This window comes from Plectropomus leopardus, chromosome 3 (assembly GCF_008729295.1).
Source record: "Plectropomus leopardus isolate mb chromosome 3, YSFRI_Pleo_2.0, whole genome shotgun sequence".
In the NCBI taxonomy this organism is placed as follows: Eukaryota; Metazoa; Chordata; class Actinopteri; order Perciformes; family Serranidae; genus Plectropomus; species Plectropomus leopardus.
In genome coordinates, this window is record NC_056465.1 from 11,689,254 (window position 1) to 11,711,693 (window position 22,440).

At 40.0% G+C, this 22,440-nt stretch overlaps 1 protein-coding gene across 4 annotated transcripts in view; it reads left to right on the forward strand.

Annotated features, from left to right (window-relative positions):
* ddah1 (dimethylarginine dimethylaminohydrolase 1) overlaps nucleotides 1–22,440 on the forward strand; it is a 100,888-nt gene that overhangs the window by 2,751 nt on the left and 75,697 nt on the right. For 2 of the 4 annotated variants that reach the window (XR_006107339.1, XM_042514507.1), the window contains exon 1: nucleotides 5,933–6,601. Coding sequence is in view for 3 of the 4 variants with exons in the window: in XM_042514507.1 (XP_042370441.1) it covers nucleotides 6,308–6,601 (294 nt within the window). In the remaining variant the exon portion in view is untranslated. Of the gene's footprint in view, nucleotides 1–5,932; nucleotides 6,602–22,440 lie in introns of those variants that run through there. The other 2 variants (XM_042514501.1, XM_042514495.1) reach the window with 2 other exon arrangements.

Consider the following 22,440-nt stretch of genomic DNA (forward strand, 5'->3'; position numbering starts at 1 on the left):
ACCATGCGTCGATATTTGACAAGTTGGGATGAAAATGTGTTGCACACAGAGGTAGAGTGACTTTATTCTCTGCTCAGGACACCATTACTCCGCTATATGTACACATGAAAACAGCTGTTTGCTGCAATATTAATGCTCTGAATGTCATGTAGAGCTCCTTTGAAGAACATGCTATTGATTGCATCATAGGAAATGTAGGATCCAGTATTTTTGGAGCATGACCCATTCAAGGCACTAAAAGTCAACATATCTCAGTCATCAATTTCCCCGCTCTTTCCTTACTGTCTTTCACAAGTCTCCTAACTTTGTGGAAGTGCAATATCAAATTGGAGTGGAATATCCCTTAAATGTCTCTGAACTGTTTGGACAGCAGATATTATGTCATTTTTTCTGATATGTTGACCTTAAGTCTCTCAAGTATGTATGTGCATGCTGTATATGAGTCTATATGTGTGTGTAGGGCCTCATGTGTACATCTGCGTGTGTGTTACAGCGATAGGAAACAGTGTTGTCATTGTACGTCAGTGGAGAATAACACGCAGTAATCTTCATTCCTTAATTACCCATTCAGTTCAGAAAATATTACAAAATCTGGACATACGTCTCCGTTTTGCAATTGCCCTGGCATAATAGTTTCCACTCAGGCCGTCTGAGAACCCTCACTACACGCACATACGTACTACACACTCTCCCAAAAAATGAGTAGGGGGGCTCTTTCCTTTACAGAAATGATCATTGGATTATGCTCACAGCTCCGTAGCATGGTTATCTGAGCAGCTCCACAACCCCCAGCTGAGATGCTTAAGTGATTTCACTGTTCGCCAAAGTTCGAGAGATTATTGTGTGTTGTGTTGTGGCTCAATGTAATGGAAACTCATTGTCAGATCCCACCAGGAGCACTCAAAGTTGAAGACACAGCGTCCCTCAGAATCAGTTCTCAGGAAGTCCATGGCGAGCGGCCCTCAGCCTCCCCATTTATGTCTAAGTGACAGATGGAACAGAACAGGACAGCCCAGCATGTTTAAACAACAGATTCCATTGTATTATATTCAAGATAAATGTCATAACTGGTATGCAGTGTGTACGAGCAACACTTCCTTTCTCTGTCAGCTCATGGAGCAGCAGGAAGTCTCCTGAGTTATGGGTTGTTCTTGTGTGAACGGGGGCAGCGATGAGGCCAGTGATTAAAATACTGAGTCAGTCTCTGAAGAAATGTAAATCTGAGAAGGCAGAACTCATGGATTCACATAAATCAAACTTTTGCTGATTTATCAAGGAAGGAAACAAAGGCGCTCAGGCTTTTTCATTGTGTTTGACCATTTTGTCATGGTTATGTTGACATAATTAAATGAGAAGACCTTGACTGAGGAGGGCTATTTCATAATCTAGTTACAGCGCAGTTTATTGTGTAATTTCTTCCACAAAGATTATTTTGGGGCAGTTCATGCTAAAGGTTGCAGAGTACACATTTTCACTTGAAATAATTCCACGTCTGTCCATTATCTTGTGCACACAGCCAGTGCAAGGCTATAACAGATCTCTTGTTAGTGTCTTTAGTGATGGACAGCATATTTTTTACATATATTGACTTATATTTTTGACATATACTTTGACTGTGGGCTGTGAGCTGGAATTTATGCTTACAACATGAAGTCAAATGTGTTTTTAGCATTCTTGTGCAGCAATATGTCTTGTCTAAAAACTGCACTGAAAGCATCTGTTGCAATGTTGCATTTTGGGAAGGTTCAGTAAATAAGATCATACTTAACATGCCACTGCCAATGAAGAACCTATTTGCTGTGCAAGTCAGTAGATCTGTGTGTTGGCAAAGACAAGAAAACAATATTTCTCATTTTGAATTCTCGATTACTTAAAGAACACATAGCTTACTATTGTCATCATCTTCATAGGGGCTTCAACAGCGGAGGAAATTGGCAAGCAAGGAAAGCACTGAAGCTAGCTGTGTAGCAGATAAGACCTGTTGAAAGCTGTGGAACACCGAGTACGTCTTTGGTTTCTTCTTAGCGTTAGATTTTCTTTGAGATAGACTCCAGTCAGCTGTTGGGGTGATGGATGTAACAGAGAGCAAGACAAGCAGTGTACTTTGCTGGCTGCTGTAACGCTAGAGGTAGTGAAGACAGGTCACAGGAATCATATATCAAAATCTCTTTTTTTAATGTAGTGTAAATTTGTGATATAAAGCACCAAAGTAAAAGAACTCAGTAATCTTTTTGAAATAGGCTCAATTGACACTGAAATACCAATTCCACTGCTTTGTTAAAAAATGACAAAAAAAGACTAACCATTTCTGTCTTTATTAATTAAGCCAAGTTCAAGAGGAAATTCTCTCAGATACTTTCTGTATAAATACAGACTAAGGATGAAGTTTGGCCATCAGTGTTGTTAAACGTTGATATTTGGTTGAATTTAGGTTGTGAGGTCGGGTGACAAAAATTCAAATGTAAGGACCATGCGTAATACCAAGGTCAGTTTTGTGTAGAACACTGATGAGAGATTAGGTTGATATTATGTTGGTGGTTTTAAGTTGTGTTGCTAGATAACCAAAATATGACATCTTCCAACATCTCATGCCAACATTATTTTGACTTTGAATAACAACATTTAGTTGTAGGTAAGGAGAACAAACACAATGTCTGCAAAACATTGTAATGTTGATGTCCACACATCATTCAATTCTGAAGTCGTTAGACCTTTAAAATGTGGTCAACCTGAGTTAATTTCCAACCAAAATTTAACATCAGTCTGACAAGAGTCCAACATCTTTCTGATGTCATATTGACTTCTGGTGCCAGCTTGGTACCATCCTGCCTGTACCTACCTATAGTATCGATTTCCTGTTTTGTTTGTGATTGCAGCATTTCTCTTTCATCTCATTCATCTTTTGGCACCTCCAAAGTTCGTAAAGATGTTTCTTTCACTGTCACTTTGGCGTAAGGGCACGTAAATATCTTAAGTCATATTGAACAGCTGTGATCATAAATGTCACTGCATCCTTTCCTCCAGCCGAGAGACTTTTAACAAAACCGACATTTACTCAAAGATTTCATAGACAGCTGATAAACCTCAGGAATCTGATTAGAATTAATCTGCTGTAGAAATGCCTCCAAAAACATTCCTTTCAATCCAGTGCTTTAATGTTTTATCATTTTATGTCGCGTTGTTTCATCACCTTATTTTCTGTGGTAATTAGGTTCATAAATTTACCCGATGGCTTAGAGTTAAATATTCCCTGTGCACCTGGTGTAATCATGCATGTCTGTGGCACTTAAGACGTCTAGGATCTCATCGTGAGTCCAATCATACCAGGCAAATAAGAGGTGCTGCCTTCTGGTGCCGCCTCATCCGCAGCTGGAGGATCGTGTCTGCTTTCACTCAATTCTTTTATAACGGCACAATGTACCAGCCAGGTGTGCCTGAAGTATGAGGGCTTTCCTTCATCTAAAGTAAGCCACATTCCTCAGCGTGGAGAGAGAAAAGAGAAAGAGAGGGTCTTTTCTTGGGCCACGTCCATCCGTGATGAGGAATGATGGAAAAAAAGGAGTCTGGGTGGGGGCAGGTGTTAGTGTTGGGAGGAGGGCGATGGTTGGTGATCCTGGCTGGAGTGGAAAAAGGAATGTGGGGCTCCTGGAATGTTTAGAGCAGTCGAGGATAATTGAGTGAATTTGGAACAAGAAAAGACAAACCGAGGTCCCGCAGTGGAAGAATGTGCTTCTGGGACGTCTGAAGAAACATTCCATCCATTCAGACAGCTTCACCAGGCCCAGAACCTTCCTTAGATGGCACCATAGGGAATATAACCCCCCCCTCTCCACCCACCCTTACTCCTCCCATACATATACACTAAAACTGCTCTTCCTTTCACAGTCTTCTTGCCCTATGCTTCTCACGTTGCAGGACAAGTGGAGATCCTCTGATATATTCTTTGCCCTTGAATTTGCTTGCATTATTTCATATTGTCTGCCAAGAGTGAAGCGGTTACATATGTCTCCGATTCTTGCTTTTTATTTGGAATGATTGAAATGTATTTTAAGAAACCATGGGAATCGAGTGGGCTATACAATTCTTGTTCTACTTTCTTCATGTCATAAGCTTCATACAAATCCAAATGTTAATTTGCAGTGAAAGCCATCCATTTCTCCCATTTGTTTTCCTCTGGGAAACTGTTTTATTATGTTTGCAAGCAACCAGTAAAATTGACATAGATACAGGTCACTTCTTACTGCTACGTCTTCTATCATTACACCAAGATACAAACTAAAAGGTCATATAGATTCCCAAATTATGTCAGTCTTTTCATATAACCATGTTGGAATGTTGGTATCCATGTGGCAACACTATCTCTAGCACTGCTGTTGAGTATGAAATTATTTGTATTTTCTAAAATACCATTGTCCTCTCATATTCTTTCACTATTTATTTTGTTCTTGATATCACTCATATTATCAATGTGTTGCAGATTTCAGGAACTCATCACAGCACGCTATATAAATCTTACTTTTGAGTGCCCCAGTAATGAGTCCTCAATCGTGGAAATGACTTAAAGTCAATGGTTTTTTTAATGGGTTTTTGGTTAGCTGCCAAAAATAAGGTCTGTGGTTAAGACAAGTTTAAGAGACTGTAATGTTTTGTTCTATAACATCAAATATGCCAGTAAATATCCCACTCCTACAGTCTGGCTGAACACCAATTTTCATTGTTGTTTTAGTGGCGATGTTCAGCCATGCAACCATAGTGTAGTTAATTTATAGCCTAACATTAGCTTTTTACTTCTGGCGATTGCATTTAAGCTTCAAAAATCCCAAAAGTCATGTTCATTTGTGGAGATTATCTTGCTGAACAAAATGTGTCAGTATCAGGAATGTTTGTTTGTGTTTATTTTCTGCTGTAGTTCAAAATCCAATGTAAAAAATGGGCTTTTTGACAAGGGAAGCAGGGCCATGCTAACATATACATTGCCCCACAGAAAAACGTAAACCCTGGTGCACTCTATTATGCAATTTTATGAAGTTATACCACCCCATCTGACACCGGACATCAGCAAGACATCAGAAAGACTTTGGACTCTTTTGTCAGACAGATGTTAAATTAAATTTGGGTTGATTTAAAAAAAAAAAGTGTAACAATGTCAGAATTTAATGATGTGTGGATGTCAACATTATGATGTTTTGCAGACGTTGGGTTTTGTTCTCTATACATTACAAATAAATATTTGGAAGATGTTAGATTTTGCTAACTAACAACACAACTTGAAACCAACAAAATATCAACATAATCTCTCACCAGTATTCTATATAAAATTGGTGTGGGCATTAGACATTGTCCTGAAATTGAATTTTTGTCACCAGATATCACAACCTATTTTAACCAAATATAATCATCTAACAACATTGGTGGACAGCTGGGATAGTGTCCAAATACAGACATCACTATGTGGAAAGTGATTTTAAACAACCATTATCAATTTTGGAGCTGCAACTAAATGAAAACTTGTCCGATTAATTGCCTATTTTTTTATCTAATGGTGAAAACAATACTTTTCAGTTTCCTTTAAAAAAGAAACCAACCAAGCTAATGTGTTCAAATTAACCAGTAGCCAAACATGTACATTTCCATTTTATTATCATATTAGACAAAAATAGACAAAAAAAAAACAACCCAAAAAACCAAAAAAAACCAAAAACCGTAGATCTAAAAATCTGGAATAAGTTTTGTTTTTCCACCTTTGCTGAAAAAACTATTAATTTTCTGTTGATTAATTATGGTTAATGATTAAACATTTCATGTCTAATTGATTCCTGTGAATATTTCTACATGAAGATTCAGAGATATGGAGAACTAATATGGAATGTGTTATGGAGAAATAACTGATTGTTTTTTATGGAGACTTTTAAAGCATGAAGGACTTTGACTCGCTCTGCTGATCCGGTGTGAAATGGATTGAGCCATTAGGTTCAGTGTGTTTCTCACTGTCACTTGTTGGGCTGAACGCCTCGCTGAGGGCTGACAGACTCGTAGGCTACACGTGATGGTCGGTGCGCGTCACCGAAGCGCTGTCGCTCGCCTGGAGACTGGAGCAGGGCTGACTGACACTGTGTGTGTAGCAGGCTACTGTAAATAAAGAATAAAAACCCATCCAACTAGCACGGAACAAATAAGCAAGCCAGGCAGCATCGGGTTAACTGATAGTAGTTTCTCTCATTCATTCGCCGAGTTGTCTCTTAGGGTGTTTTTTCACTCCTTTTTTTGTTCCAGATTTGAGCGTGCCAAGTAAAGGGAAAGCAAAAACATGGCTGGTTTAATGGCAGGTTTTGGTCATTACACCCACGCCGTCGTCCGGGGAATCCCCGCGTCCCTGGCCAAAGAAGCGCTCCGGAGCAGCCAGTCGGAGGTGGACCTGACCAAGGCGCGGAGGGAGCACGAGGCTTACGTCGAGGTCCTGGGGACGAGGCTCGGGCTGGAGGTGGTCGAGCTCCCCGCGGACGAGTCGCTCCCGGACTGCGTGTTCGTGGAGGACGCGGCTGTGGTGTGCGGTGACACGGCGCTCATTACCAGACCCGGGGCAGAGAGCAGGAGGAGAGAGGTAGGGAAATGTCATCATCTTCAACAGCATGATTCAATACTGCGAAAATAAAAAGTTTGATGTGGAAGTGGAGAGGAAGGCGACCTCCCCTTCCCCGTCCGCCTGTTGTGCTCACTTGGCATGCAATTAATAGTCTGCAGGGTTGCATGATGGAGTGATAAATATTAAGCCGGATGATCTGTGTGAGCGTGTGGGTGAATATTGGCAGAGATTTTAAATTGTGAATGAGTCGAGTCAGTTCATATATAACTCAATTAGCTGTGTTGCCAAATACAATTTCCTGCAAAAAAAATGTGTGAAACGTAAGTTTTAAGATGGCAGGAGGCCTGCATATCTGAAAGCTGTGCCATATCAGGTCACATTTTAATCATATTGTGCACCAGCCTTTACAAAGGGATATGGTGATTAGGCACGAGGCAACGCCCATCTGAAAGACTACAATGCTTTTGTCAATATCATATGTGCTTGTGCTGCACTTTACATTTTTATTTAGGGCAACAGTCTGAAAATATGGAGTTTTTGCACACTCATAGTCCATGCAGTTCACTTTTCTTGGTGATGAATGGAGTATTGATTGTCACTTGTCACTTCATAATGGATGTAGGTTGTCAATATAATTAATGTGTTGTATTCAGGGCATCCAAGAGGGACTTACCTCATAACTCCCAGTGTAATTGGCTGATCAGGATCATGACAAGATCTAACAAAGAAGAAAAAATATATGTTTTATAGGAACTGAGGGGCTATATGATGCTGAAATTAATGAATCAACACAATTTTTTTGAATACAAAACAGCAATGTGAGTGCAGTCGGTTGCCTAGTGAGGATAGCTGCAGTGTAGGGTAGCTGTGTGTGTGTGTGTGTGTGTGTGTGTGTGTGTGTGTGTGTGTGAGTGAGTGAATGACAATGATTGAAACGGTAGGACGGCCTCTGTGAAAGCCCCTGTCATTTCACATCAGAGTCACTTTACTTGGCTCACTAGTGCTAATGGTCCCCAGCCTCACTGGCGGCAGGGATGCTGATTGAAAAGCTCGCCGCCGCTACCTTCAACCCCCACATTTGATTTATTCCGAACGTGCTACAAGTTACATTAGCATGCACATTTGTGCGCTATTATCACTCTGCCAAAACCCCTTTCCCACATTTAAATTGTGCAATTTTTTTTAGATTTCATAAAGAGATAGCAGTGATTTGGTTTTTCGCCTCTGTTCTGCTCATGAGAGCCGTCAGCTGTGATGAATGAAAAATTGGCAAAGTGTGAGGTACAAGAGCGTAAATAATATGTTTGCAAAAGCAGGACTGTTAAAATCACAGTTGGATTTCAATGAATGCATGAGTATTTATTGTCTCTGGCAGAATTCTAAGTGATTCTGTTGAATTGAGTAATTTTACACATAATGAGATATAATGTCCTGTGAGAATTGCATTTCATTCTCGTTGAGTGAGTTAAAGTGCTGGCCTGCTGGGTGAACAGGAAAAAAATTAGTAAAATGACATTTTCACATCAGGCCTTCAAGTAGGCTTGAAGGCTTTTGTTCCACAGTCGAGATTATGTGGCAGTTTGACTTTTTAGTGATTTAACCAAGTTTGATTATGGAAATACTTGTGCCTTTTGTTTGTTTGCAGCTGAACAATGTGGTGTAACCAAACTCAATGTGTTTCTCATAACACAGAGTATAACACATCATAATCATATTATCTTGCATTATCATTACTATAGCTGTAAAACTGGAGGATGTAGCGAAACACAGTCAGCATCACCAAAGCACCTGATCATTATGGGTGTTGTAGTTTTAATGGCATTTCTTACTATAGAAAAGTTTTCTCCCAAGTCTTATCTGGCTGGCTGTTTACAACAGCTACCATGGCGACAGATAAGTTGCGGCCATCAGTAATGCAGGAGCACGTCTATTACCAGTCGCATTGCTTGCCTGAATCTCCCTGGTGTGTAACACATCATGAAATTACTCTAATGTTATTGTGAGTTTAAAAATAGCGCACTTACAGTGTGTGAACGCTGCCTCATTATCCACCCATGAACAGATGGCGCTGTAATTATTAGGTACATCTTTTTTGATCTGAGAAATGATGGAAACAGCAGTTAATCTTTTTTTGATTTTGTTTTTTATCAGCCCTCTTGAGAATAGTGCCTCTTGCTTCTGGAGGTGAACTACAATTTTGTGATCATTCACTTCCTGTGGGCATAATGATGCTTTTGCTGCCTGTGTTTATGTGATCAGTTACAATTACACCACCATGTTTGAAGGCTCTACCTATAGGTCTTCAGACACGCCTGTGTTGAAATAATTAGCATCTCCCCTTAACAGGTGGTTGAATACAGAATTATGTAACTAAATCAACATCCTTGCATGATGGCCCGGCTGTGCTACAACACTCAATTCTGTGTCACTAGTTCAGACTGATTCAAAGAGAAATAAGCTCTACTCTGAAGAATCAACAAACATCCTGTGTGACTTTAATTTGATGAGTTTGCTTTCTAACCTCAAAGATTAATGATTGACCATTAGCAAATGGCTTTTCTGTCTGCTGCATGGTTGGCCAGGGCCTTGTCTATTTTCTCTGCCATGATTCACATTCTCAGCCCTCTCAGGCTTGTTGTCACTAACGTGACCGGTTATTCAACTTTTGAATGTCATGTTGGAATCATGCAGACATTGCTGTACTGTAATTCTTTAATCTCGATTTCATAAAGACAATCGTGAAATCAGGTTAGTCTACCATTAACCAGTGTGCTGCCAGTAAAAAACTGGACTTTGTCACGGGGGAAACATTTCCTAAACTTGTGCTTTTTAAACTCTTTCGATCAGATACTGTGGAGTGCAGGTGTGCATGGCAGCAGGAGAATTGATTTGGGAATTCAGAGGTGTTCTTATCTAAGTTGGAAGGAATCACTTGTTATTATTGATCACTTTAGTCTGTTTTAAATGCTCTGCAATTTAGTTGTTGGTCCATTTGCCTGAATGGCCATCTATCAGGCCTGCTTTGGGTTCTCTTTTCTTCTACTTCTCTAATCGTCTCGTAGACTCACTGCAGGAGAGATTAACTAGTTGGTTCACACAGTTTGATCGTTCTCTTCTCTGCCTTTAAATGATGATCACTTTTTTCAATTGATTGTATCCATTGCAGAGCTCATTGTTGTTCTTCTCCATAAGGCAAGAATGGAATAAGTTAGTAAAGATTTCTTAAAGGTTGCAGGAATCTTATCCATTAGGCTGTGGCTTAAAAGCTTTATTATCAGGGGAAATGCTCGTCTGATGGACAGCATGATTGTTCAGTGCAGACTGCAGCATTGTCTGAAAACACTCCAGCAAAGAGCCAACATTAATTATTCCATAATACTAAACATTACTTTGATAAGCTGAAATTATTCACCAGGCTGGATGCAGATCTGCAGATTGTCAGCCAACCTTCTTGCTTACTGCAAACCAATTTAGAAATCATAATTTGAATAGCACAAACATACCCACAGTTATTTTATTTCCTCGTTACTTTGTGATGACATGATATACCACATCATTTTCAGAATTACATAAGCCCAGCTTAGTCGACTTTCTACATATGTTTAGGTTTTTGGTCTTGTGTTCACAGAAATTATGTTGTCTGTTCACGGTCTTGACCATAAGATGCTGATTGGTTTTTGGTAGACTCATTGTGCCTCAAAGACTTTCACTAGATGCTTCATATAGCCCAGCCACAGCAGAAAGTCTCACCGGAGTGTGTTCTGCATGCACAGAATGACTGACCTGAGAATATTTCCCTGGCCTGCTGACAGCACTTTAGTTTATCAGACCTCCTGAACTTAAATGTTGGTTGCAGCGTAGCAAATGTTGCCAAACTTTCCTCCCTATCACCTTCACTGTATAAATAACTTGCGTATAAATTTAAAGAAGAGTGAATCAAGCAGACTGTTAATGTTCTAATTAACAATGTTCTGAGGTATTGACGTTTGGCAGCAAGGAGGTGAGTGCACTGCAGGTCTGGTTCGGATGCGTTCACAGCGAGTTTTATTGTTGAGTATCGTCACTTCTCTCTGTTGATGCTCTGATGCAGGTTTTGAACTGCTGGCACTCCTTGTGCCAATCAAAACTTGCATGTTTTTGCTTGCTTACATACTTTATTGATAGTTTTTCAGCACCAGCTCAGGTAACGGAGTTCAGGTGACTATAGCCTTTTATATGTGAGAGGGTAAAAGGTTTTTGCTTATTGATTTTTGGAGTTTAAGGTGCAGATGTACTGCAGTTCAGCCTAAAATTAAGGGGAGACTCACTTGAGTTACTTAAGGTCACACCGAGTAGCAGTTACCCCATGTTGGCCCCATGTTACACAATTGATAATTATGTGCTTTAATTGGGCAAAGACAGTTAGGGATCATGTCCAGAGCCTTGTATCTATCTCTGTCTGGTTTAGCAGTGACAAGGACAGCAGTACAGAAACTACTTTTTCCAGATTTTTAATCTTAGGCCCTATAAAAATATTGGACATAGGTACTATGACATCAGTCATTGGTTTGTGGACTCTGATTTTGAAGCCTGGACTTTGTCATTTTGGCTCTCGCCCTCTTGGAGCTTTGAAGCCAGAGGTTACCTGAGGTGAACTAATTTGTACCAGAGAGTGGAGCTGTTCATTTTTTTTCAATTTTATTGTAAAGCCCATTATCACAAATCACAATTTCCCTCGACTAAAGAAAAACCTCCCCTTTAAACCCTTTTAATTATGCATAACTTTAAGTCTTAGTAAAAAGTAAACTGGTGAGTTCTATTAAAAATCCCCCCTTTACAGTTGTCATGAATGGGGAAATTGGCTATAGAGACCAAAACGATTCTTAAGTAACAGGCTGTAAACACTTTAGTAACTTTTGCTGTGAAGTTAGGCACTTTAACAGAGTGTCTGTGGGGATTTAACCTATTTTTGGAGCTAGCCATAAGTGGCCATTCAAGGAACTACAGTTTTTAGCACTTTGTATCAAAAGATAGGCTGGAATTCTACCTGTTTCTGAGAGTGACCTGAGCCACAAAACAACATTGTAACTGCGGTTTCAGGCTCGCAGTAGTGCCTGAAACAGAGAGTTGTTGCACAAAAGTGGCCAGCATGAGCATTCTCCACAGGATATCTGGGTTCAGTCAATCTGCTGCTCCTCCACATTCAGACCAGGCACTTTAAGGTCAAGTTCATCTAACTCTTACTCTAGCAGTGCAGATATCAAAGTGAAAAAAGGCAAAGCGTAGATGCATATTCACATGAAATGGATTTTTGTGATTTTAATAAAAGGTTTCCATATGCTCTTTTACCAGCTAAACCCACAAACATTTCTCTTTGTTTGCAAGACGTGGTGGTCAGAGCGAGCAAAAAGTTAGGTCCAATTGCTAACTGAAACTTTTTCCTTTTTCCACTGCACCACCTAATTTGCACAAACACAACCTTTAATGTGCCACGGCACCTCCTTGGTAAAAGCCTCGAAATTACCAATCAAGCATAAAAATTGGATTTGTTAGTGATGAAATTAGCATTGCAACTGCAGCCAGCCTTTCATCTGCATGTTAATGGAGCCCAAAGACAGATAATTTCTGGAGAGAACTTTTGCAAGAGAATAAGAAAGGTGCGATAGTCTTGCTTCAGCAGAAGCTAGGTCTCAGTTGTTTTATTTTGGAGAGCATTAGCTGATTGCTGTCGATTCAGGGCAGGTATAATTCAGATATCTCAGAATAGAAGTGCATTGACTGAAGACAAATTTGATCAAGCTGGTGGCTTTGTACCTGTCTAATGTAGGTATTATGTAGACACATTCTTAGTAGGTTGATAACATTGACAACAAGGTCAAGGAACTTCACAAATGCAACACTAGATTCTACCACGTTTGTTAAATTTTAATTTAAGGTTTAAACCTTGTAAACCTTTGGAAAACTTACCCAAATGTAGGTCTGCATGAATAGTTCTGAGATTCAGTAGAGTTTAAATGAAAAATCTGAAATAATTTTTTTTGTCCTTGAAATTGGTTTTGTTGTTGGAAAAAGTACAGTTCTTTAACTTTTTACAGTTCTGTTTTTGTGATGTTGTTGGTCAAAAATGAACTCAAGTCTCAATCCAGCAGCCATGACGAGTAGTGATTTTGCTGAACTCTGATAAACTGCTTCATATAATTTGGGCTGTCTCCCAGTAGGTGCAGTTGGGTGACTTTTCCCTCTGTATTCATATCCTGAACTTCAGGTTGTGCTGTGCAGTCTCTCAGTCTGACAGTGAAGACAAACTTAATTGCCTAAAAAGAAAATCCCTCTCTGATCCTTCACTCTCACTTTTTACCGCCACTGTTTTACTGAAGCAAAAAGACCTGATTTCAGAACAAGTGAACAGGGCGGTGATGTGTGATGTAGCTTTATCAACCGAATGAACTTCACTTCAAATCCACCATGAAATGATTACTGAACCTGCCACCTTTTACTGGTCCCGCTCAGACACTGTGATGACTTAAAGTGTAGCCATTATCTGCTCTTGAAGTACCAGTTGATGCATGGTGTATCTTATAATGGTACACTGCTGTAAGCAGTTACTGTAAGTTAAGTTCACTGAGCTTGGAAAATAATGGTTATTAAAAAGTGCTAAAATCTGTCATAACAAGTGCAAAAGTTTGAGGTGTCATTTAAGTCTGGAGACAGGATGGAAAATTCTGCTTCACAGACACAATATTTAGGTCATGTTTTTATAGACGTAATATTTAGGTTCAGTTCTCGCAGTTTATATGTCTGTTTGGGCCCCTTTCATGGTCATGCCTCATGTAACTGCCCCCAAACTAACACCAGACCGTAGAGAAGCCCTGTTTTGACTAGACAGCCGGCAGATGCAGATTCCTAGCCGTCCTCCCAGCTCTTATATGACTTCCGTAGAGGAACCGACCTGGTTTCCTTCAGGGAGGCTTGACATCCGCGTGTGAACAGGGGAGGGAGGGTGAGCCACCGGGAACGCGCCAGTAGCATGTGGGCTCGGGTCAACGTGCCTTCCCCAACTGTCTGTCACATTCCTACCACATTTAACCTGTCCTTCCTCTCACTGTTTGTCTGTCTGAATCCTCGTCTGGCGTGTTTGTTTGTAACATTGCAGTGCTGCTTCCTCTCCCATCCTCCGTCTCTGATTCATTTTTTTTACCAAGGAAAAACATCAAATCAAAAGGTCATCTGAGGTCTAACTCAAGTTAAGCTCATTCCATTTAACATTTTACAACCTAAGGTTCAGGATCATTGTCGCCACAAATCAACCGCTCAACGATGTCAATGGTCTGCCAGTGAAAAAAGTTAGAATCTCTTTTTGACCGAGTGATATAGGTTAGCCTGCTTTCAATTCAGGAAGCATAAATTATATTTCCAGTAGTATGATAATAGCGACTGTAAATTACAGTGGTGCTGAGATGTCTTTTGTTGGCATGAAATTGTACTCGCATTGGAAACAGATTGAAAACCAGCAGTAAAAATGAAGTCCTAGCATTCCTCTATAAACAGTTTTGCAGTAAGCCAGACATATTAACCTAGTTTCCCATACTTTGATCAGCAGCTTATATGTGTTGGTCTTACTTTTTGCATACCCAAACCAGATTAAATAACATGGATCAAAAGGAAATATTTGAAGGGGTGTCAGTACACATTCAGTAGGGAAAAAAGGCTCAGTGCTAGATGCTTTTACCGTTAAGAAGTTCAAACATAGCTTTGCTGTAACATAATTGTGTACTAGTAGGAGGTCAAGAGGATTAAATGGCTTGCACCAATCAATCTTGTTCGGCCTGTTTAAACATTTGTTTCTCTGTTTACAAAGTTGGTTGCTTTGACCGGATTATGCTTCATATGTTTCCAAGCTAAAAATACAGTTTTTTTTTATAAACTAAGATAAGTTGTACGTTTGAAAGGAGTAACTTGATGAGTCACTAATTTGAGACAAGTTAATTTTGGAAGGGCATTGCATGCAAACAGCTGGAGCAACCCATCCCAGGTTTTAGCATCATCACAATTTGTTCTGTCTGAATTGGTCAACACGTGCCGGTACTTTTCCTCTCGTGTCTAGTTGGAAGTGTTGTGTAAAGAACATGAATAGACCAGACAGCTTTCCCCCCACCCTGCTGTCACCTTGCAGCCTGCCCCCTGCCCCCTTTTTGCCACGGGTTCACCCACCACAACCCCACCAACCCGGCACGATGCAGCAGTCTGCGAGACAGCTGCGGGACACTCGTGAACAGGAACTCCTCTCAGCCTCGCAGGATGACCGGGTCACGCTCAGCCGTCACCGTGGGTGTGTGAATGTCTGGTTTGGTATGTGAGACGGAGCAGTGGAAGACACAGGAAGTGGGCCGCAGGCAGGACGGTGTTGAGAAGTCACGCTAAGGTCAGAGAGGGCGCAGCATAACTCGAGACAAAACCTCTTTTTTCACTTGAAGGCTTGGGGTTGAAAGTTAGTTTCTAATTAAATGTTATGCTTTTCTTCTGTTGCTTTTACTTGCTGCCTGAATCTGATTCAGAGCTGTGCAAATGCAGTGAAAGGTGACACAGTAGATTTTGGGGAGACCTTGCTCCCAGAGACACATTATATTTGTATAGATTCGATTTGGTTCTTTTGAGAATAAAAAGAAGGGAAAATGCTATTTCAAGATGAAATTATTAAAGATGAAAAAGAGGAACTGATTATTTTTGAAAAATTTTCCAGGGATTTTTGTGTTTTATACAAAGAATGGACGTCTTTGCCCCTCTGTACTGTAGCAGGTTGTTTGATAATGTTTCACCACTGATTGGAGATGATTTCTTTGAGTCTTGAGCAGAAACTAGAGCTTCACACCTCAGGTGTTTTTTGGTCAAGTCTGAATGGTGGCCTCATTGACCTTTTGATTCCTCGAGTGTTGATGAGAGGAGATATTATATCTGTTGAAGGTGTAGCATCCATAGTTAGAGAAATGTTTTTCTGATTTCTTAAGCACATATTGAAAGAGAGAACAGAAGTTTTTGTTTTGTCATTGGTTGCATGCTTTGGGCATGTAAGCCATATTTATTTGGTTTAAAAAGTACTGACAGATGTTTTTTGAAGGCAGATTATGCAACACCCACCTCTAATCCTGAGAACTCAGTGGATGCAGAAGGATCGGATTTATAGAATTTCTAGTGGCCCGCACTTTAACCAAGCACATACTTCACTGGTAATTTCATCATTGCTTCTGCAACATTTTACTGCACTCTGTAAACATAGCAGAAGTCAGTCAAGACTAACTGAGATATATATCTGCACGCTCCTCAAAATCTCTCTTTCTCTCCACTCTCTGTCTCTCTTCTCTCTCTATCACTCTTTGACTTTTCACTCTCTTCCTTTTGCTCCTGCTCTTAAAAAACAACATTGTCCCCGAGAGACACAAACTGTCAACATCAACTTCATTGATTGCTTGAGATGCAGAGCCAGAAAGAAGCTCTTAAATCATGCAGGCTACAACCATCAGTCTCTCCTGTCAGTCTAGTTGACAGTTGGTGGGTAAATGCCCAGTTTTCTCGGCTGCCACTGAACAACAACAGTCTTGACAGCCATCATTTTATCTGGAGGCATGCTGATGGGATTTGGCTGCCGCCTCTGAGATACACCTGTGTCTGAGGAAGTGGTGCACCCCACTGTCCAATAACAAAGCCAACATGCTGATGTCAAGCAGATATAATGTTCAGCATGTTCACCATCTTAGCTTGATGTGCTAGCATGCTAATTTGCTAATGGAATTAAACACAAAGTACAGCTGAAGGCGATGGGAATGACATTAGTTTTGCAGGTTTTTATGCTTCTGCGCGGGTGATTGCCATTGCCGGAGACATTATGTTTCTGGGTTGTTCATACCTGCATATCTGTATGTCCGTCCTGTTCTAATAAATGCAATATCTCAAGATTGCCATGAGGGAATTTCTTCAAACTTGGCATAAACGTCCACTTGGAGTCAGTAATGATCTGATTAGATTTTGGGGGTCATAGGTCAATGGTCAAGGTCATTGTGACCTCATCTGTCTCATTCTCATGAGTTTGATATCTCAACAATGCCGTATTTCTTTACATTTGGCACAAACATGTAGGTCTATTGCTATAATTATGAAGTGATGGCATTTTATATACAAAAGGTCAAAGGTCAGCTTTACTAACATCGTAATGTTCTGTAAGAACACTTTTATGGTCATTATTCAACGCCATAACTCAGGAACTGAAAGGGAGACATTTGTTAAGATATGGAATTGGTGACATTAATCTTTGGTGTCCACCTTGAAATTCTGATTTTATAGATCTTCTGGGCTGCCGGGGGAAAGATGTGTGTGAGGTAGCCATGTTTTCTCAGACATGAATGTCAACTATATCTGCAAAGGGTTTGCTGAGGCAAACAGCCACACTATGGTAATTCTAGTTGGTCTTAAATTACAGTATTGAGCAAATTAAGTTTTAGACTTGATGATGAAAAAGTTACGGGATCGCCAAAGTTATTACAATTTATCCTGAGGGGGAGTGTAAAGCAAATTTAATGGCAAGCTCTTAAAACTATAGCTGAAAAGGACAATTACATTGTTTACAACTTCTTAAATGTGATGATTTTCTGCTTTTGTCAGTTATATCACTGTAATTTGCACATTTTTGGTTTTATTGAAAATAAGTGATTTTGAGCTGTCACCTTGGGATGTGGAGAATTGTAGGGGAATTGTCACCAGTTTTTGACATTTTAAAGACAACAGCTTTATAAATAACAGGGGGAAAAAATCATTAGTTACAGCAGTTACCGGGACATGTGATTTGCTGTCTGATGAAGATGAATGGCCTATTAAGGAAGCCTGGCAATGTAGCTGAAAAGTCAAACATGAAAATGTTGAAATGTGTCCTGCCTCCACAGTGTGTGACTACAGGTGTGAGCCTGTCAAAACACTCCTCATATCCTACTTGCAATTATCACCAGGAGGCTGACGTGATTGCGTTTTCCCCAGTTGGCAGTTTAAATTGACAGGACATCAAAGGAACCCACCATCAGACTACTTACTTAAATCATCCACTTTCCAATGAGCTCACGCTAGCTGAAATAATCTAATTCTGCGCACGATGCAGACATGTAGTGCCGGCAGGGCTTGGTGCGGTGTTGAAAGAACATGGTCGAGACTGTTTTGGTTTTGGCACTGTGTGTGAAACAGAGCAGTGCTCCTGGAGCTACATCAAAAGTGAAGTAAGTGATGAAACGTTGAACAAGAGCAATTGTATCATTACGGTAAAAACAAGTGAAATAAGTCACCAGTTGTAAATTAACTTTAATCTCAAATTAGTTTCAAAGAACCACTTTTTCTCATGAAATTTCCTCCACTTGCTACTGTAACTTTAGGACAACCATGTCATTTCCACTCCGAGCCTCGGAGACACTGAGCAAAATATAAACTGCTCTCTTACACCCCTTTAGTCATTGCCAGTATAATTAGTCTGTTTAATACATGGGGAACAAATAAAAGAGACACTTCAGCTGAGATAACACATAGTTGTATGCATATGAATGGTCTCAAAATTCCAAACATAGAAAAGCGCTCACCTGCAGACATACCTGCATTTCATCCCCATCTATCATTTTTTCACAGATATAGACAGCAGGCACACACTCAGTCATGTTGATTTCATGTCTCATTGTTGGATGGCGTCCTGGGAGGACAAGCTAAAGCAAGGCTCTGCCATATTTTGTACTTCGCTGTGGCAGTATCTGCCGAAAAATGCAAAGCCTCCAGAGCACTGCCCAGGCAAAAACACTGTTTTTACATCTGCTCGACTTTCGAAGCACACAGCCAATATTGTTTCAAAATTATCTTTCTTACGGGAACATGGAGTGATTTGTTTTTGCAGCACACTCCAGTATACTTCCTGTCATCATGTCTCTCCTGTTGTCTTGTTTCTTGCCTGCAAAACTTATTGTTTTTTCTCTTTCCCCAACACACCTGTTGTAGTGCTGCAGCTTTATAGAGATCCAAGAATGCATTTTTTTTTTTTTTGGGGGGGGGGGGAGGGGGCATATTCGCTTATTACAAATGGATGATAATTCATCATCAATATGAATACTTGGTCTTTTATGCATGCTTCACGTGTCTTCTCTCAAATTTTGGCCCATTCATCACAGCGTGGAGCAAATATTCCTGTCACTGCATGAACTTCTCCTGCTCTCTGCCTCATTGGAAAGGCCTACTCATCGGTCTTTGATGAAAGTGATATATCTCAGACGTTGTTTTCTCTCCAGAACCGCCCTCTCTGAGTTAGCATTTTTCCTCTGCTCCATCATTCAGACTGACTAATGCTGTTTGCAGAGTAGTTTTTAATTATGCCAAAGAACGGGGCACTCTTAAAATTGAATTTAACAGTGAGTGCATCTTGGCCAAAGTAATGGGGGAATCTCTGCTGATGAACAAAATGTGGTCCTGTTGTGCTCATGTTTTTTAATTTCTGTTTCTACTATATGCCATTGTGATTTTTAGTCATAGGAAATTATAGTCAGACTCCTGAATCTGTGAGCAATTTGACGCAAGTGGGATTAACAGAGGCTATGATCCAGTGATTTAGAGGGTTCCTGCAGAAAACATTAATTATGCACTAAATGCTCTCTGCACAGAAGTGCTCATAGCTGGAATGAAAAGTATTCTCTCCATTTCTTTTCATGGGGCCTTTATGGGAATAAGACATTAGATCATATCAATATTCTGACACTGGTGCTATTTAAATTTCAAATTGCATTACAACTATCATAATAGACAGTCAGTTTAAGGTTTCCATGGATTACTTGGGTATCAGCATGTTTTTGAGAATGTGTATAGATTTAAAAGCTCATTACAAGTTATTACTTCAATTTAAATTATCTGAACTGAAGCTTTAGTTAAAGCTGCATAAACAATTTCCATATTAAAGGTATACTATGCATGATTTCCTTTAAAAAAACAAAACAATGTATAGACTCATTGGAAGGGCTTTTATACTTTACATTACATTTAATTAAACTACGTTACTGGTGAGCTTCTTTGCAAACAGTAACTGACAGTCCTGCATAGTACATTTCTAACAGTGACAAACTAGGCAACTGCCCTCAGCTCAATGAAGCATTTTGGCATCTTTCAGCTCTTTGATTAGTTTAAGGCCTATAACTTTACTGTTTATGAAATAAATCAACAATGACCTCCATAATTGCTCTTTTCTCATCAAAACCTGTCAACCTTGTTACCCACAATGCAATACTATGGCAAATCAGTCTGAGATTTAGTAATGTTATGCTAGTGGCACTTAGTCTAGCTTCAAGATGCTACCCAGCGGGTCATCAGTGTGGTTAGACGTTAATATTGGGTAAAATTTAACTTGTTTAGTCAGGTGGCTTAAATGTAATGTCAGGACGTCTGATACCAACAGGTATCCAATGAATGTCTGACATGATAATGATGTTCGCTGCCAGCTGGGAAGCCTCAGGCAGAGATGAGCAGGCTGCAGGTGTCTGGTTATCTTTTTTTTTTCCTTTTTATAATCTTTTTGCATTTTTAACTGTCAGTTTTCTCACAGAATCTTCTGCCACCACCAACAGCTTCATACTACATTTACATGTACGCAGTAGTTCTCTCTAAGACCTGTAACGCACAATGATTTGTAAAATTCTCTTTCCCTTTCATTTCTTCTAAACTTAAGTTGATATAAAATATATGCTTGCTGCTTGTTAGTCTGCATGAATTCATCTGCATAATATGTCTATTTGCATGTATTTATTAACAATTAGGAAATGTCTTCACTCATACAAACATGCTCACTGTGTATGTGCATGTGAGACCATTCATTCTCAGACGCAGGAGGTGAGACCCAGGTGTCTAGTTTCCACATGAGGGTGAGTCAGGAGACAGTATGTGTCGACTGGGTGCCACAATGTTCTCAGAGTGTCAGGAGGAGGCTGGAGGCCACGGGGAGAGTGCTCACCTGTAGCATCTCTGGCATCTACGTGTCATTTGTGCATGTGTTACAGTAGTGTGTTTTGGCTAAATCTGTTCTGACTTTCTGGCATTAGACATCCTTTTAAAGGGTCATTTCGCACAAGAAACATTTTCAAATGTATTCGTTATAGCTAGGAAGATAGTTGTGGTTCTATTTGTGTTTGTCTTCAGGATTTCTGTTGCCATCTTGATACAATGAAGGTGAATGTAGTTTGTACCCTGGATAATTCGTGGACCACCCAGTAAAGGCTTTAATTGGAAATACTTTTTACGGAAGAAATGGTCCAAAGAAATAGAAGTGTCACGCCAGTGGAATTTTTATCCACTGCCAGAAATTTCAGGTAGTCTTTTACAGCTATCCAGCAATATATCACACCGCTGTTTAAGTATGTAGCCATGCTTGTTGGCAGCAGCTAATAAATTAAGCCCTAACTCACACATTACCACTACATATCCTACAGCAGTGACCTTTAGTTCGGGGCTACATTTAGCAATTACCATGATTAATGGTGATGTATTATATGCATGTTGGCATCGGCGTTCAATACCTGAAGTGAAGTGATTTGAAACCTGCCTGCCAATATTCCCAACACCTCTGATGTCATACTGTATTTCTCTAATTGACAAGCTGCGAGTGTTCAGACTTGAAAAAGCCATCCAAGCCAAAATAATCAAGCATCAGTCGTTGACTGAGTATTCAGCAGAGATCTATGATATGTCTGACGGCAGTTTGATGATACTTGTATTCAGCAGCTTCAGACACATTCACAAAAGGACAGTTAGAAATGATGTTAGGCATGTTGTGCAAAATGTTTTTTACACCACCATAAACCTCTGATAATTTGAATTTTGTGTAAACTGGCAGTGGTTTTAAGCAGCACTGTATGTGTATGCATGTACGCATTCACATGTGCATGGTAGGTAGGAGTTTTTGTTGGTGAGAGGTCCAGAGGGGCAGGGCAGGTATGAGGGCCGGGCAGGGAGGTGTGTGTTGCCTCCCCTGTCTGCCCTTGGCTGTCACAGTGTGGTGTGATGTCCGCTCACAGTCTGTTCTCACGCCAAGGATCATACTGAAAACACACACTTCTTCTCCGCCGTCCAATCTCCTCAGTCACGCACAGAGCACTCGCAGAGCCAGCAGAAATGTTTCCATGCTGAAACAATTAGGTTATTAATCCGGTTGTCTCAAAATTTGAAAATAATTAGTTGATTGAGGGAGTTATGCCAACATTTGCTGATTCCAGCTGCTCAATTGTGAGAATTTGCTGCTTTGTAAATGTCTGAGTCTTTTTGGGTTTGCGGCCATTGAATGGACAAAACATAACAAAATTTGTAGTTGATACCTTGGACTTTGGGACATAGTGATGATTGGAACATTTTGATTAAAGACTAAAGTGATTCAATCTAGACTGAAAAGATCAGGATTACATGTAACGTTTGTTTATTTCTTCCATAATTGTAAATTAACAATTTAGTCTTATACTATTAAGATTAGGAACACTACACTTTATAACCGTTACTTTCCCAGGGAGACAATTTACATTCGTCTAACTGATGGATGAGACCTGGCATCATATTTTTTGGAAGTAAGGTCGATATTAACAAAGTAGTACAAAGTAGTTACTTCAGTTCCAGAAGAGTACCTTAACTGCACACACACATTAGCATTAGTGCATCCCATCAAACAGCAGTCACTGTCGTGTACAAGAAAACGTGAAATGATCTAAGTCGGGAATTCAACATTCATTTTTTAAATGTTAATTTCATTTTACTGAGCAAACTTGTATCATTTGTATCAATTTAGTCTCAGTTATCAATCAGTTGCAGACAAATTTGCTCTTACTGTGACACAGGCA